Below are 15,293 nucleotides of genomic sequence, written 5' to 3'. Positions count from 1 at the left end.
ATGGGGGCCAGGGGACCACACTGATTATTATTTATTTACTGAGTATAGTGCCAACATATTCCGCAGCACTTTATAAAGAACAGTAAGACAACACGGGGATCATGAGTACAACCAAAAAATGTACAGCAGAGTCTCAAGCAGCACAAATATTGCAAATAAAAACAGTAAACATTAGGAGGATGACCCTGCCCTTGCGGGCTTACAATCTAAAGGGTAGTGGGAGACACACTAGGTAAGGAGATGTGGGGGGGGGGGGGGGGAATGGGGGGATGGATGAGGCAGTGAGCCTTTGCCTTTGATTACATTGTGAACAGGTAAATAAACAGGGGCTAAACAAGGTTATAAGCTTGTCTGAAAAGGTATGTTTTAAGAGTGCGTTTGAAAATGTCCAGGTTTGGAGCATGACGTACAGGCTGTGAAAGAGAGTTCCAGATGAGGGGTGATGCTCGTGTAAAGTCCTGGATGCGAGCATGAGAGGAGTTGATCAGCTTAGAGGCCAGGGGAATTTCTTGGGAGAAGCGAAGGTTGCGGGAGGGACAATATCTAGAGATTAGTGAGGAGATATATTAGTGAGGTTATATTCAAGACCACAAGGACCACCGTTCTATATAAGCAAAGTTATTGCATTTGATATAAGAGGGTAAGTAATGCGGCTTTTGTTATTTGGGGGGGGGGGGGGGGGGACTGTTGCTGCATTTGTTATTTGGGGGAAATTATTGCTGCATTTGTTATTTGGGGGGGGGGATCATTGCTGCATTTGTTATTTGGGGTGTAACAATTGCTGTATCTATGCAGTAGCTCTCTAAGAATACCCACAATTCCTGAGAGTGAACAGATGTAGTACTCACACAATGCTGGGCAGGGAGGACTTGGTCAGAAGGCCTTGCTCTGCCCTCACTAAGCGCTGATAGGAAATTCCTGTAAGCAGAGAAAACAAATAACACACATAAATTAAATACCCAACACCATATATTTTATAATACAGTAGAGTCTCGGTTATCTGGCACTGATGGGGATGGGCTGATGCTGGATTAGTGTACTTCCTGCTTGTTTTAGACTCAATGTTAAAAAATAGGCCTAGCTAATATAGAATAACTACAGTAGTGTGAAAAACTATTTGCCCCCCTCCTGATTTCTTATTCTTTTGCATGTTTGTCACACTTAAATGTTTCTGCTCATCAAAATCCACCTCTGAATGGCTGAAGAAAAACAAAATGAAGACTTTGGAGTGGCCTAGTCAAAGTCCTGACCTGAATCCTATTGAGATGTTGTGGCATGACCTTAAAAAGGCGGTTCATGCTAGAAAACCCTCAAATAAAGCTGAATTACAAAGATGAGTGGGCCAAAAGTCCTCCAGAGTGCTGTAAAAGACTTGTTGCAAGTTATCTCAAACGCTTGATTGCAGTTATTGCTGCTAAGGGTGGCCCAACCAGTTATTAGGTTCAGGGGGCAATTTCTTTTTCACACAGGGCCATGTAGGTTTTGAGTTTTTTTTCTCACTAAATAATAAAAACCATCATTTAAAACTGCATTGTGTGTTCAATTATGTTATCTTTGACTAATAGTTAACGGATTTTGATGAGCAGAAACATTTAAGTGTGACAAACATGCAAAAGAATAAGAAATCAGGAAGGGGGCAAATAGTTTTTCACACCACTGTATTTATACAGCACTGACATCTTCTGCAGCACCTTACAGAGTACATAGTCATATCACTGACTGTCTCCAGAGGAGATCACAATCTAATCCTACCATAGTCATAGCCTAATGTCCTACTATATTATATATATATATATATATATATATATATATATATATATATATAAAGCTACCTGCCTCAACCTTAGAGCAAGAAGAAGAAGTATCGCCCTGCCCCAGGGGTGGTCCTACACGTGCCCGACCGAGCTGGAGGGGGTAGCATGCAGGAAGGGGGTATTGGGCAGAGCGGCAGGGAGGGGGGTCGAAAAAGTCTAGCACCGGCTCTGGGGGCAGGGCACTTCTTAGATAGATAGATACGGCTGAAGTTAAGCTAGAGGGGGAGCGCAGATGGGGGACCCAGGTAAGGGAGGGGGGGTCCGACCCCCCTCCCCGCCGCTGTGCCCAATACCCCCTTCCTGCCCGCTACCCTCCTATCCGGCGTATGCTACGCCACGGGTCCGCTAGTGTATTTTTTTGTTATACTTGTTTTTATTTTGAAAAATAGTGAGTTCTCACAAGTCATATAACAATAGTGTCAAGTAGAACAATCAAACATGTAGTTGTAAAAAGAATACAGAAAGGTAGATACCCATAACATATAGTATATGAAGGATAAAGAGTAGTCCAACACAGAACAATAACCAGTAGCTTTCTTGGGGGGTCTCCAGTTTAGTTTAGATTTAGGGACAAGTCTATTCTCAGTGATATAGATTCAGACAAGTCCAAGATAGAGAGCTGGAGGTTTTGGAGGGAGAAATGTCCATATGTTTCCAATTGTGTGTTCTTGGGGTACCTGCTGAGAAGGAGGAAAGGGGGGAGGGGAGCCCCCTGTAGAACGGTGGGGAGAAAGAAGAGAAAGAGAAAGGGGGCATACGCAGAAAAGAGAAAAGAAAGTATGGAGGAATAGGTTAGACAGGGGAGTAGAAGGGGATAATGATATCTCCTAAGTAGAAGATTATAGGTATAGGACCACATCGATACTTCTCTAGACCATGTCGAATAGAAAAAGGGCGATTTGATATTATGACACTATGACACCAAGGGCCTGGGATGGCATGAGGTTTGGGGAGGGGGTGGATATGTCAGATATAGGGGGGAGCAATTGTGTGGTGAGGGATAAGAGGGCATAGAAGAGGTATTCTGTGGCCTTTCAGGGGGGGTGATAAGTAGGTGAAGCGTATGGCCAAGCGTCCCATACTTTATGAAAGTTTAACTCAGTATCTCTAAGAGAGGCTGTAAGTTGTTCCATATTTTTGGTCCAGTCTGTTTTATGTATGACCTCTGAGATATCTGGGGGGGCTATTTTTTTCCAGTTAGAGGCTATGGCTAGTCTAGCAGCAGTTAAGATGTGGGTGATGAGGCGGTTAGTATACTTATTAGTTTTTTTCAAAGGTTTACCCAAGATCATAAAAAGGGGGTCAAGAGGTACTCTAAGTTCTGTTGTTGACTTGATAAGGTCCTGAACTCTGGACCAAAAAGGAACTATTAATGGACAGGACCAGAAAATGTGGTCTATAGTTCCTTTATTATTACAGCCTCTCCAACAGAGGTCTGATGAGCCCGGGTAGATCTTTGCTAGTTTATCAGGTGTAAGATACCAGTGAAAAATAATCTTATATATGTTTTCTCGGATTTGGATGCATTGTGAAGAGTGCTTGGCATTGTTCCATATTTCCGACCAGTCTTCCAACGTGATAGGGGATGGTATTATGTTTGCCCATTTGTGCATATAGGGGTGGTTTGGGGTCCGTGTTCCGGATCTTGTATGTAGGATGGTATAAATTTGGGATATCAGACCTTTTTGATGTCCAGTTTGGCTACAGATCCTCTCAAATTGAGATTTTGTTTGGCTTGAGTTTTTTAGTAGAGATTGTAGAAAGTGGGAAATTTGATTGTATTGCATATTCGTTTGGGGCGTAAAGGGAATCTTTTCTTCCAGATGTGATTTATGATGGACCTTCCCAGTGAGGGGGTTGAGCCAGTCATTAAGGTTGAAGTATCCCAAACCATACCATTTAGTCATAAAAGGTCTGGAGAGACCAGGGGGGAAATGAGGATTTCCCAAAATTGGGCAGAGAGGGGAGGGTGATGACCTCAACTTGGCAATATGGACAGAGGATTTCCAGATTTGTAGAGTAAATTTGATGGTGGGGAGTAAGTTTTGATCATTGATTTTTGGAGAGGGGTGTGTCCATAAGAGTGATGCAAGTGAGATAGGGAGGATGCTAGTCGCCTCTATAAGGCCCCATTTAGTAAATACTTTTAAATTGGACCATTCTGTTAGTTGCCTCAGGTGTGCTGCTTGGTAGTATAACCGTAGGTGGGGGACTCCTAGACCTCCTTGATCCCTAGGCGAAAGAAGGATGGATTGTAGGACCCTCGGGGATTTCTGATTCCAGATAAATTTAGAGAAAGCGGATTGTAGGGCAGATAGTTGTGAGGAGGGTACTAGAACAGGAAGAGTCTCAAATAAGTATAGGAGACGGGGGAGAATATTCATCTTAAGGGCGTATATGCGACCTAACCAAGAGATCTTATAAGCTGTCCATTTGTGCAGATCTTGTAGTATTTTTTGGATTAGGGAGGGAAAATTAGACGTGTAGAGTGACTTATATGAGGGGGTGAGGTAGACTCCTAGATACTTTAAAGAGCGGGTTTGCCATTTGTAGGGGAAAAAAGTTTGTAGGGAAGCAAGGAGTTGAGGGGGAATTTTAATGGGGAGAGCCTCGGTTTTATCTCGGTTGAGTTTAAATCCTGAGAGGGATTCAAAAATTTTTAGTGTGTCATGTAAGGCCGGGAGAGTTGTAAGTGGGTTAGAGAGTGTTAGGAGTATGTCATCAGCGAACAGTGAGATCTTGTATTCACGTTTATCGAGGGAGATTCCTTTAATGTTAATATTTTTTCTAATGGCTGTGGCTAATGGCTCTATGCTTAGGGCGAATAGGAGAGGGGATAGTGGGCAGCCCTGCCTAGTGCCATTGTAGATTTGAAATGAGGAATGAGGGGCGAAGGGAAGTTTTATTGAGGCTGAAGGGAATGAGTAAATAAATTTTATCATGGAGAGGAAAGGACCTGAGAAACCCTGGTGATTCAGGACATGAAATAGAAAAGGCCAATAGAGCCTATCAAAAGCCTTCTCTGCGTCCAAACTAAGGAGCACAGAGGGGAGGTTTGATTTGTTCATTATAGATATGAGGTTTATAGCTCTACGAGTGTTATCTCCTGCTTGTCTCCCCATGATAAAACCCACTTGGTCGTTATCAATTATTCTAGTGAGGATAGGATTGAGCCGGTTGGCTAGAGTTTTCGTGATTATCTTAAGGTCGGAATTAAGAAGGGAGATGGGGCGGTAGCTTTGTGGTAGGTGGGGATCCTTTCCTTCCTTTGCTATAACTGTAAGAAGTGAAGAAAGTATAGATTTAGGGGGTGAGTCCCCTTTCATTATTTTATTAGCTAGAGATACAAGGTGTGGGACAAGGATGGAGCTGAAGTTTTTATAGTATGAGTAGGGGAGGCCATCAGGACCTGGGGACTTAGAGGAGGGAAGGGTTTTGAGTACTTCTGTAATCTCATCTATGGTTATAGGAGAGTTGAGATCAGAGCGTTCCTGATCTGTGAGTTTCGGGAGGTCAAGTGGGGTCAGGAATGAGAGGACTTTTGAGTCATATTCGGGTGAGAGAGAGGGGTCTGGGAGGTTATATAGTTGTTCGTAGAAGGATGTAAAGATTTGAGCAATCCTTGAGGGGTCATGGTGCAGGGTGCCTTGGGGGTCTTTTAAAGAATGGACAGATTGGTAGGAGCTCCTAGGATTTAGTTTGCGGGCTAGGATAGTGTGAGGTTTGTTCCCTCTTTCAAAAAATAGTTGCCTCGTCCACTTTAAACTTTTTTCTAATTGAGAGGTCTGGAGGGATTTAATATCTAATTTAATTCGTTGGATGTTGGAAAAGTGGGTTTGGGTGGGAGAGCTTTTGTAAGTGGAGAAGGCCTTAGTAAGGGAAGAGTTGAGCTGAGCCAGCTTCTGAGAAGAGAAGCGTTTGCGTTTAGAACTCTCGGCAATAAAGAAACCTCTTATAAAGGCTTTATGGGATTCCCAAAGCAAGCCAAAAGAGGATACTGAGTCTAGGTTTGTGGAAAAGAAGTGTTGGAGTTCATCTGCACATTTGGATAGTAATGTTTTATCTCTAAAAAACGACTCATTTAGCCTCCAATGTAAGGGCTTGTGAGGTGTAGATAACCAGTCTAATTCAATAGTGACAGCATGGTGATCAGACCAGGCCATTGGTATAATATTAGAGGAAATGAGGATGGGAAGAACTGGGGTATTAGCAAAAAAGTAGTCGATCCTAGAGTGTGATGCGTGTGGAGGAGAGAAAAAGGTGTATTCTACAATAGTAGGATTAGCTATACGCCATAGATCAAAGAGTTTGTATTTCCTGAGGAGGATTCTAAATTTGCGTGAGTTTCTATCATGAGAGGCTTGGGAGGAGGGGGTGTGAGAGACACTTCTGTCCTTTGAGGATGAGAAAGCCAAGTTGAAGTCACCACCCAAGAGAAGGGTGCCTTTTAGCACCTTAAAAAGTTTGGCAAAAAATGTAGTGAGGAAAGTGATCTGCTGTGAGTTAGGTACATATACATTAGCCAATGTGACTGGCTTTCCCGCTAGGGTCCCGACCAAAATCAGAAAGTGACCTCGTGGGTCGCTTATAGTCTTGTCGATCTGAAGTGGAAGGTCTTTCTGGCACAAAATAGCTAGACCAGCACGTTTTTTAGGTCCTGATGCTAAGTGTGCAGTTGGATAATGTTTGTTTGTGAGTCGTATGGAGTCACTAGAAGTTAGGTGGGTCTCCTGCAGGAAAGCCAGGTCTACATTAAGTTTTCTAAGATCTCGTAGTAAGGATGACCTTTTCTGCGGTATATTCAGGCCCTTGGTGTTTAGTGTACAGAGATTAATCATTGGTCAAAGTATAGATGTATGCGTAGATTAGGTCCGAGAGTATTCGATGCGGTCTAGAAGGGGAAAGTAGGAGTACAGGTGAGGAGAGAGGGTCCGCTAGTGTATTTATATAGCACTACCATCTTCTGCAGCACTTTACAGAGAACATAGTCATGTCACTGAACTCACAATCTAATCCCACCATAGTCATGAAGTGGAATGTCCCGAACACTGGCAATCCAGCGCAGGAGACTTGGGCACAGTCGGCGCCATCATAGGCCGTAATAGGAATTACGGCTATAGCAGCGCACAGTAAGTAACTTCAGCGCCGTCAGAAGATGGAGGTGAAGTTACTTTTAAAATACTGTAATAGCTGGAAGCTGAATTACATCATTCCCCACTATCCACGTGGACCTAGAGGGGGAATAGTAATTAACGTCGCTGAGAACTTGTGCAGCAGCAGGATAAGCCATATACCGGCTGTATCCTGCGCCCAAGTCTCCCAGCAGCGAATCCTCTCATACGCCAATGTCCTACCATTTAATAATTATGTATTTATATAGCACTGACATCTTCTGCAGTGCTTTACAGAGTACATAGTCATGTCACTGACTGTCCTCAGAGGAGCTCACACTCTAATCCTACCATAGTCATAGTCTGTCCTCCCATATTATTATTATTATGTATTTATATAGCACTGACATCTCCCGCAGCACTGTATAGAGTACATAGTCATGTCACTGACTGTCCTCAGAGGAGCTCACAATCTAATACTACCAGAGTCTATGGCTAATTTTGGAGGGAACCAATTAAGGGCAGGTTGAGACGGACTGAAAGAAATGAGGCTAAAACCAGTATAGCTGCGCTCATGGGCAAAGTATTTTTTCACATAAACTCTAGTCACTCAGGAAAAGTGTATAGCTAATAGTACATACAAAGTACAATGTTCAAAGTGGGACTAGGCATTTTCCCTAAATCATCCAACAGTGATAGTATCAACAGATGACGCCACCATAAATTACCTCAAATAAAGCTGAATTACAACAATTCTGCAAAGATGAGTGGGCCAAAATTCCTCCAGAGCCCTGAAAAAGACTCGTTGCAAGTTATCGCAAACGCTTGATTGCAGTTATTGCTGCTAAGGGTGGCCCAACCAGTTATTAGGTTCAGGGGGCAATTTCTTTGCACTAAATAATAAAAACCATCATTTAAAACTGCATTTTGTGTTCAATTATGTTATCTTTGACTAATAGTTAACGGTTTTTGATGAGCAGAAACATTTAAGTGTGACAAACATGCAAAAGAATAAGAAATCAGGAAGGGGGCAAATAGTTTTTCACACCACTGTAACTACACCCCACTCTATATACATACTATTAAATGGAACCAGAGACGAAGCACCCTCATGTATTTTACCATATATATCAGTGGGAACATTAGAGAAAACACCTACCCTGCTCTCTGTTTCATTCTTCACTGCACAACTTGCTTCTAATCAGCCCTGATAAAATTCTCCGACTGAGCATTCAGTCTGGCTTTGTTCAGGAATATTTATAGCTCAGTCTGTGTTCTCTCATGTCTTTTCAAGTCCAAGGCTGCCCCCTGCTGGCTATGCTCAGGAATCATTATAGCTGAGAGTCATTATAGCAAAGCCAGACTGAATGCTCAGTCAGGGATTTTATCAGGGCTGATAAGAAGCAGGCTGAGCAGTGCGGAATGAAACAGAAAGCATGGTAGGTGTTTTCTCCAATGTTCCCACTGATCTATATGGTAAAATACATGAGGGTGCTTCGTCTCTGGTTCACTTTAACTCTGTATTAAATGAGTAGTTGAAAGTATTATTAACCTTGGAGGAGCTGTGAAACGCAGTGTTTAACCATGGCAGAGCCACAAACAGTCTTAGAAGTTGGCCTTCACCACTGTGAGCACTGCTGGCGATTTGTGCTGCAGTGTTCTCCCTAGAATTTGTTTTCAGGCGGGTGGCATGAAATAGTAGCGGGGTGGCATGAAAAAGTAGCCGGGTGGGTTGAGATAAAAATGCAGGGCAACTCTGCTTATAGCATAGGAGGAGGTGAAGAGCTGAGCCGATGACGGCCGGGTGGTCACCAAATCTAGCCGGGTGGAGCACCCGGCTAAAAGAGCCTGGGGAGAACACTGTGCTGGTTCACTGAGACTGCTGTCTGCTGGTTATTTGATCTTCAGATAGCTCTACTCTACTCTTCTCTATTGCACTACTACTAATAGCCATTTATTCAATTGTATTCAAATTACCTGAGATTGACCATTCTACCATAGTTGGCATTGATTTTCTGGCATGAATCTCATTCTGATCTCCATATTCGTGTGGTTGGCTTTCTGCCTTTCCCGGGAGCCCAAACAAAGACTTGAGGTGTATTTTTAGCGTTCCCAGAAGTGTAGAGAGCCTTTCTTTTATGCTAAACAACGGACCTGATGTTCGGCAGGGCTATCGGGGATTGTGCACTCCTCATTTTACAAACAAGACTGGAACTGATCATGTGACTGTAGTGGACACGCCCCTTCCTGTGAGGGCCTGCAGCCTTGTCTTGTGATGAATTCATTATTTAGCTGTCACATTTGGTAAATCGGATGGTTTGTATAGAGCAGTGAAGTGGAGGAGCACTGAATTCTGGGATGATGAGTGCAGTGAGTGCACCGGGGAAGGGGCAGCTCAGTCCATGAGACGAGGACAACCACAGCACCCACTTCCCTGTAGCTCCCAGCTGTGTCCTCTCCTCACTATATGTGTCCTCTCTACACTTCCCTTTTCTGATGTCCTCTGTGAGCCTGTGCAATGCCTGTAAAGACTGCGAGGCTGAAGATGAGGAAGACTTGATATTCATTTTCTACTTTTTTTCTTTGTGTTTAGCCAAGTCTTTGTATTTTTAATCAGATAAATATGACACATTACATATACTGTAACTACTTTAGACTGTGAGGAATAGTGCAATATTTAATTTCACCTGTTGGTGGCAGTGTGTCTGGATTGTAGTGAACATCCACTGTCCGCCATCAGGTGGCCTCCTGCAGGCTCAGGGCAAACTTGTAATGCACCATTTTACCAGTGGGCGGTATCAGGAGCTTGCATCACTGTGAGGAATAGTGCAATATTTTATTTCACCTGCTGGTGGCAGCGTGTCTGGATTGTAGTGAACTTCCACTGTCCACCATCAGGTGGCCTCCTGCAGGCTCAGGGCAAACTTGTAATGCACCATTTTACCAGTGGGCGGTATCAGGAGCTTCCATCACAGTGAGGAATAGTGCAATATTTAATTCCACCTGTTGTTGGCAGTGTGTCTGGATTGTAGTGAACTTCCACTGTCCACCATCAGGTGGCCTCCTGCAGGCTCAGGGCAAACTTGTAATGCACCATTTTACCTGTGGGCGGTATCAGGAGCTTCCATCACAGTGAGGAATAGTGCAATATTTTATTTCACCTGTTGGTGGCAGTGTGTCTGGATTGTAGTGAACTTCCACTGTTCACCATCAGGTGGCCTCCTGCTGGTTCAGGGCAAACTTGTAATGCACCATTTTACCTGTGGGCGGTATCAGGAGCTTGCATCACTGTGAGCTCACACTTCTCCACCAGCAGGCGCTCCTCATTAGCCCAGGGATTAATTAGGCAGCACCTGTGGACTTCCTTTACAAGAGCGCCTCCTTCCTCAAAGACTTGGCCAGGATATTCAGTCACTGCTAAGTTCCAGACAAACCTATTCCTGTATTTTTGTCCCCGTTAATCTGGTTCTGACCTTACATCCCGCCGGTGACACGGTTGTTGCCTGCTGATTTTCGAATGCATGCGGCTGTACATATTGTGTTTTGCTCATTTAGCTAATTACATTTTTTGGTGTTTGCTGGGTTATTGTTGTTTTCCGTATGTTTACAGATTTCAGTTGTGTATAGTGCCCTTATTTTCAGTAACTTATTTCACTATTATCTTGAGAAACAGCTATTAATCAAAATGAGACAAACTCGCACTGAAGAGTGACTCACACAAGAGGAACAGACTCCTCCCTCTCTCTCCCAACACAGTAAACCAGACCAGTCTTCATCTACTCAAGGTTCCAGAGGGAGCCTTCAGACATGCAAGACCTGCAATCAGTGTTGGTTGGTGGCCCCCAAAGGTCTCCATGTGACCTGCAGGCCGTAGCTGCAGTGCCACATGCAGGGGCCACCTTGTTTTGCCACTCTGCCTCCCGATTTGTTCACCAGTAGGTTATCACCCACCAATGTAGCAGTAACAGCCACTGATTAGCAGCCACTACTAAGCCAGCAGCAGTAACAGCCACTGATTAGCAGCCGCCACTATGCCAGCAGCAGCAAAGGTAAGGACCGGCACCATCCAAGGTTGTATATCAGCTCTTTTATTTAGCAGAAATCAATAAACAGCCATTACAGCAACGTTTCAGGGCAAGTGCCCCTTTGTCAAGCTAAGCTGTCTATGAACACGTATGCACTGAATTGCACCTGTATTTATACTCAGTATGGCGATCAGCAACCAATCAACATACAAATACATCTACTCCAATCATATGGTCTGTCCTCAATGCGGACCTGATAGGGAACTACAGTGGTCGCACTCCATAGGTCCATTTGAAATGGACCAAACCCAATCCCCCACTCACCTATGGCTGGAACACTCCCCTATGCTCCGTGGCCAGGACAGTTGCGCACTACAGGCCGCCGGAACGGCGGACCTGATGGGAAACTAGTCGGCATGACGTGGAGAGGCGGAGACAAAGTCCCGCCTCCCTGTCACCCTGGTAACAGCAAGGCTACATCCCTCTACGCTTGCGGATGTAAACACAGAGCTGAGGGAAAGTCAGCCAATAGAGGGAGAGCTCATATCTATTACATCAAGATTCACTGCGCTGTACCTATTGTTATTACTGCACTACACATTGGCCAGTATATTGGTTAGGAAGAGGCAAATAAAACATAAGGAATATAAAATAAAATATCAAACGGAAAAACAGAAACATAGTGAAGCGCCATTTAAAGTGACAGCAACATCTAAAACATTAGACAACTGGGGCCACAGTAAAGTAAGGGGGCACTGCGGAAACACACTAGTGACTCTTTGTTGTCGCACATAGAGGCCAAATGGAACAAGAAATTACAAATCAAACAAATAAAACTAGATAAACGGTATTAAATCCAACTCCCGGTTTAAACCCCGCGGTTCCATCGTATCTAATCTCTTGATCCAAAAGGCCTCCCTATACAGCAACTTTTTAACTCTATGGCCCCCTCTTCTCAGTGGCCCCACCTGTTCTATAATAGAGTATCTCAGTTGGCTAACCTGATGGTTAGCTGGTTTAAAGTGGAAAGCCACTGCCTGGTCAGTCAGCGATTATCTAATCGCATGTTTATGCGACGATGGTCTCTTTTTCATTTTTTGTGTGGTTTGCCCGACGTACAGTAACCCGCACGGGCACTTAAAGGAATACTTAAGTGAAAAAAGTCCCCTGAAGCTGTATGGTGCCCTCGCAGCCCCGTTCCGATCGTCCTGTCCCCGCCGGCGGCTACTTCCGGGTTCGGCGACAGCCGCCGACAGGCTATAGCAGCATAGAGGGTGATATAGCGGCTGGGAACGCAGAGAATCACCCGCGTTCCCAGCCTGTCGGCGGCTGTCGCCGAACCCGGAAGTAGCCACCGGCGGGGACAGGACGATCGGAGCGGGGCTGCGAGGGCAACATACAGCTTCAAGGGGCTGAGGGATGCCCCGGTGAGTAAAGATCATTTTTTTTTTCACTTAAGTATTCCTTTAAGTGCATAGACAACATAGGATGAGTCACAAATAACAGCCTTTTATCTTACATTTTGTGCCTTTGTAAGGGTGTTCAATCTGATCACCCCTGATTACAGAACTGCAATGGACTCAATTCATACATGGAAATGTTCCTCTGCGATTAGATCCTGACTGACCATCTTTGGCATGGCCTCTCATATCAGCACGGACCAACTGGTCTCCCAAATTTGGTGCTCTTTTATAATCGGTGGGTTTATAAATGATTGTATGTCAGGGAAGCTGTCGGCGAGCAAATACCAGTGACGTTTGATAATTTTCGCAATATTGTAACGTGTCACAAATGGTATTCTCTGGCCGACATCTCTGCGTCTACCTCTACTCTCACCACTGTCCTGGATTTTGTTACTTGCCGCTGTCACCACTTCACTGGGGTACCCTCTACCAATAAATTTGGCCTCCATTTCTTCTAATCTCTGTGACCTGACCTTATTGCCCTCAACAATTCTGCAAATTCTTTGAAGTTGACCTACTGGGACCGATCTTCTAGTTGCCCACGGATGGAAACTCCCAAAATGTAACAGGGAGTTTACATCCGTGGGCTTGGTATAGAGATCAGTAACCAGTCTATGTTCCCTACGTTTAACCAGTGTATCAAGAAAGCTAACTTGCTCGGTTGAGCAATGTACAGTAAGTCTGATGTCGGTACATCTAGCCATCAACTTGTCAATGAACTCACATAAGGTCTCATGTGGCCCCGCCCACACGCAAAAAACATCATCAATATAGCGAAACCACTGTAAGGCGTGTTTGAAATAGGGGATGAGGGTAAACAAACATTTCTTCATAAACTTCCGTGTAGATGTTTGCATAGGACGGGGCCGCATTGGACCCCATTGCTGTGACCCTCAACTGCATATAAAATTGGTCTTCAAACCTGAAGTAATTATACTTCAACACCATCTCTAACAGTTTACAAATGAACCGGATCTGTTTGCCTGACATATCCGAAGCTGTTTCTAACATACAGTGGAGGAAATAATTATTTGACCCCTCACTGATTTTGTAAGTTTGTCCAATGACAAAGTAATGAAAAGTCTCAGAACAGTATCATTTCAATGGTAGGTTTATTTTAACAGTGGCAGATAGCACATCAAAAGGAAAATTGAAAAAATAACCTTAAAGAAAACCTGAACTGAATATTAAAAGTCAAAATAAGCATACACAAGTCATACTTACCTTCCATGTAATCTACTCCTCAGTGTCTTTCTCCAGTCCCGCGTCCTGTTTGTTTACTATGATCAAGGGAATTTTCCATCCTCCATTTTGAAAATGGCCATTACCCATAACAGCTTTCTGGTCAGCACACAGTTAAACTGTAACATTGCCCACTTGAGCCATAGGAAAACATGGACATTACCTGGTACATCAGTTTTCCTCTCAGCTATAACTGACAGCAACTGATAAATAACTGACAGCAACTGATATATTTCAGTTCTGACAAAATATTGTCAGAACTGGAAGGGATTAATGTCAGAAGAAAATGGTGAGCTTCTGAGAGGAACTGATGGCAAGGTAACTATGCAATGTTCATTTGAAGTTACCTCATGTGTTTATTTTAAATATTTTTACTCAGTACAGGTTCTCTTTAAATAAAAGATAGCAACTGATTTGCATTTCATTGAGTGGAATAGGTTTTTGAACCCCTACCAACCATTAAGAGTTCTGGCTACCACAGAGTGGTTAGACACTTCTACTCAATTAGTCACCCTCATTAAGGACACCCGTCTTAACTAGTCACCTGTATAAAAGACACCTGTCCACAGAATCAATCAATCAAGCAGACTCCAAACTCTCCAACATGGGAAAGACCAAAGAGCTGTCCAAGGATGTCAGAGACAAAATTGTAGACCTGCACAAGGCTGGAATGGGCTACAAAACCATTAGCAAGAAGCTGGGAGAGAAGGTGACAACTGTTGGTGCGATTGTTCGAAAATGGAAGGAGCACAAAATGATGACCTCGTTCTGGGGCTCCACGCAAGATCTCACCTCGTGGGGTGTCAATGGTTCTGAGAAAGGTGAAAAAGCATCCTAGAACTACACGGGAGGAGTTAGTGAATGACCTCAAATTAGCAGGGACCACAGTCACCAAGAAAACCATTGGAAACTTATTACACCGCAATGGATTAAAATCCTGCAGGGCTCGCAAGGTCCCCCTGCTCAAGAAGGCACATGTGCAGGCCCGTCTGAAGTTTGCCAATGAACACCTGAATGATTCTGTGAGTGACTGGGAGAAGGTGCTGTGGTCTGATGAGACCAAAATAGAGCTCTTTGGCATTAACTCAACTCGCTGTGTTTGGAGGAAGAAAAATGCTGCCTATGACCCCCAAAACACCGTCCCCACCGTCAAGCATGGGGGTGGAAACATTTTGCTTTGGGGGTGTTTTTCTGCTAAGGGCACAGGATAACTTAATCGCATTAACGGGAAAATGGACGGAGCCATGTATCGTGAAATCCTGAACGACAACCTCCTTCCCTCTGCCAGGAAACTGAAAATGGGTCGTGGATGGGTGTTCCAGCACGACAATGACCCAAAACATACACAGCAAAGGCAACAAAGGAGTGGCTCAAGAAGAAGCACATTAAGGTCATGGAGTGGCCTAGTCAGTCTCCGGCCCTTAATCCAATAGAAAACCTATGGAGGGAGCTCAAGCTCAGAGTTGCACAGAGACAGCCTCGAAACCTTAGGGATTTAGAGATGATCTGCAAAGAGGAGTGGACCAACATTCCTCCTAAAATGCGTGCAAACTTGGTCATCAATTACAAGAAACGTTTGACCTCTGTGCTTGCAAACAAGGGTTTTTCCACTAAGTATTAAGTCTTTTATTGTTAGAG

General features: G+C 44.1%; 2 protein-coding genes across 3 annotated transcripts in view; one reads left to right on the top strand and one right to left on the bottom strand.

The window, feature by feature from the left end:
* NTN1 (netrin 1) overlaps positions 1 to 15,293 on the top strand; it is a 431,580-nt gene that overhangs the window by 86,913 nt on the left and 329,374 nt on the right. The window lies entirely within an intron of this gene.
* The window catches only part of PIK3R5 (phosphoinositide-3-kinase regulatory subunit 5), a 139,450-nt gene that overhangs the window by 41,681 nt on the left and 82,476 nt on the right, over positions 1 to 15,293 (bottom strand). For both annotated transcript variants that reach the window (XR_011025263.1, XM_068263265.1), the window contains exon 6: positions 849 to 918. Coding sequence is in view for 1 of the 2 variants with exons in the window: in XM_068263265.1 (XP_068119366.1) it covers positions 849 to 918 (70 nt within the window). In the remaining variant the exon portion in view is untranslated. The remainder of the gene's footprint in view (positions 1 to 848; positions 919 to 15,293) is intronic.

The sequence above is a fragment of the Hyperolius riggenbachi genome, chromosome 12 (genome assembly GCF_040937935.1).
Source record: "Hyperolius riggenbachi isolate aHypRig1 chromosome 12, aHypRig1.pri, whole genome shotgun sequence".
NCBI classification, from domain to species: domain Eukaryota; kingdom Metazoa; phylum Chordata; class Amphibia; order Anura; family Hyperoliidae; genus Hyperolius; species Hyperolius riggenbachi.
The sequence above is the reverse complement of the archived record's forward strand: the minus strand, read 5'-3'. Positions and strand labels throughout refer to the sequence as shown.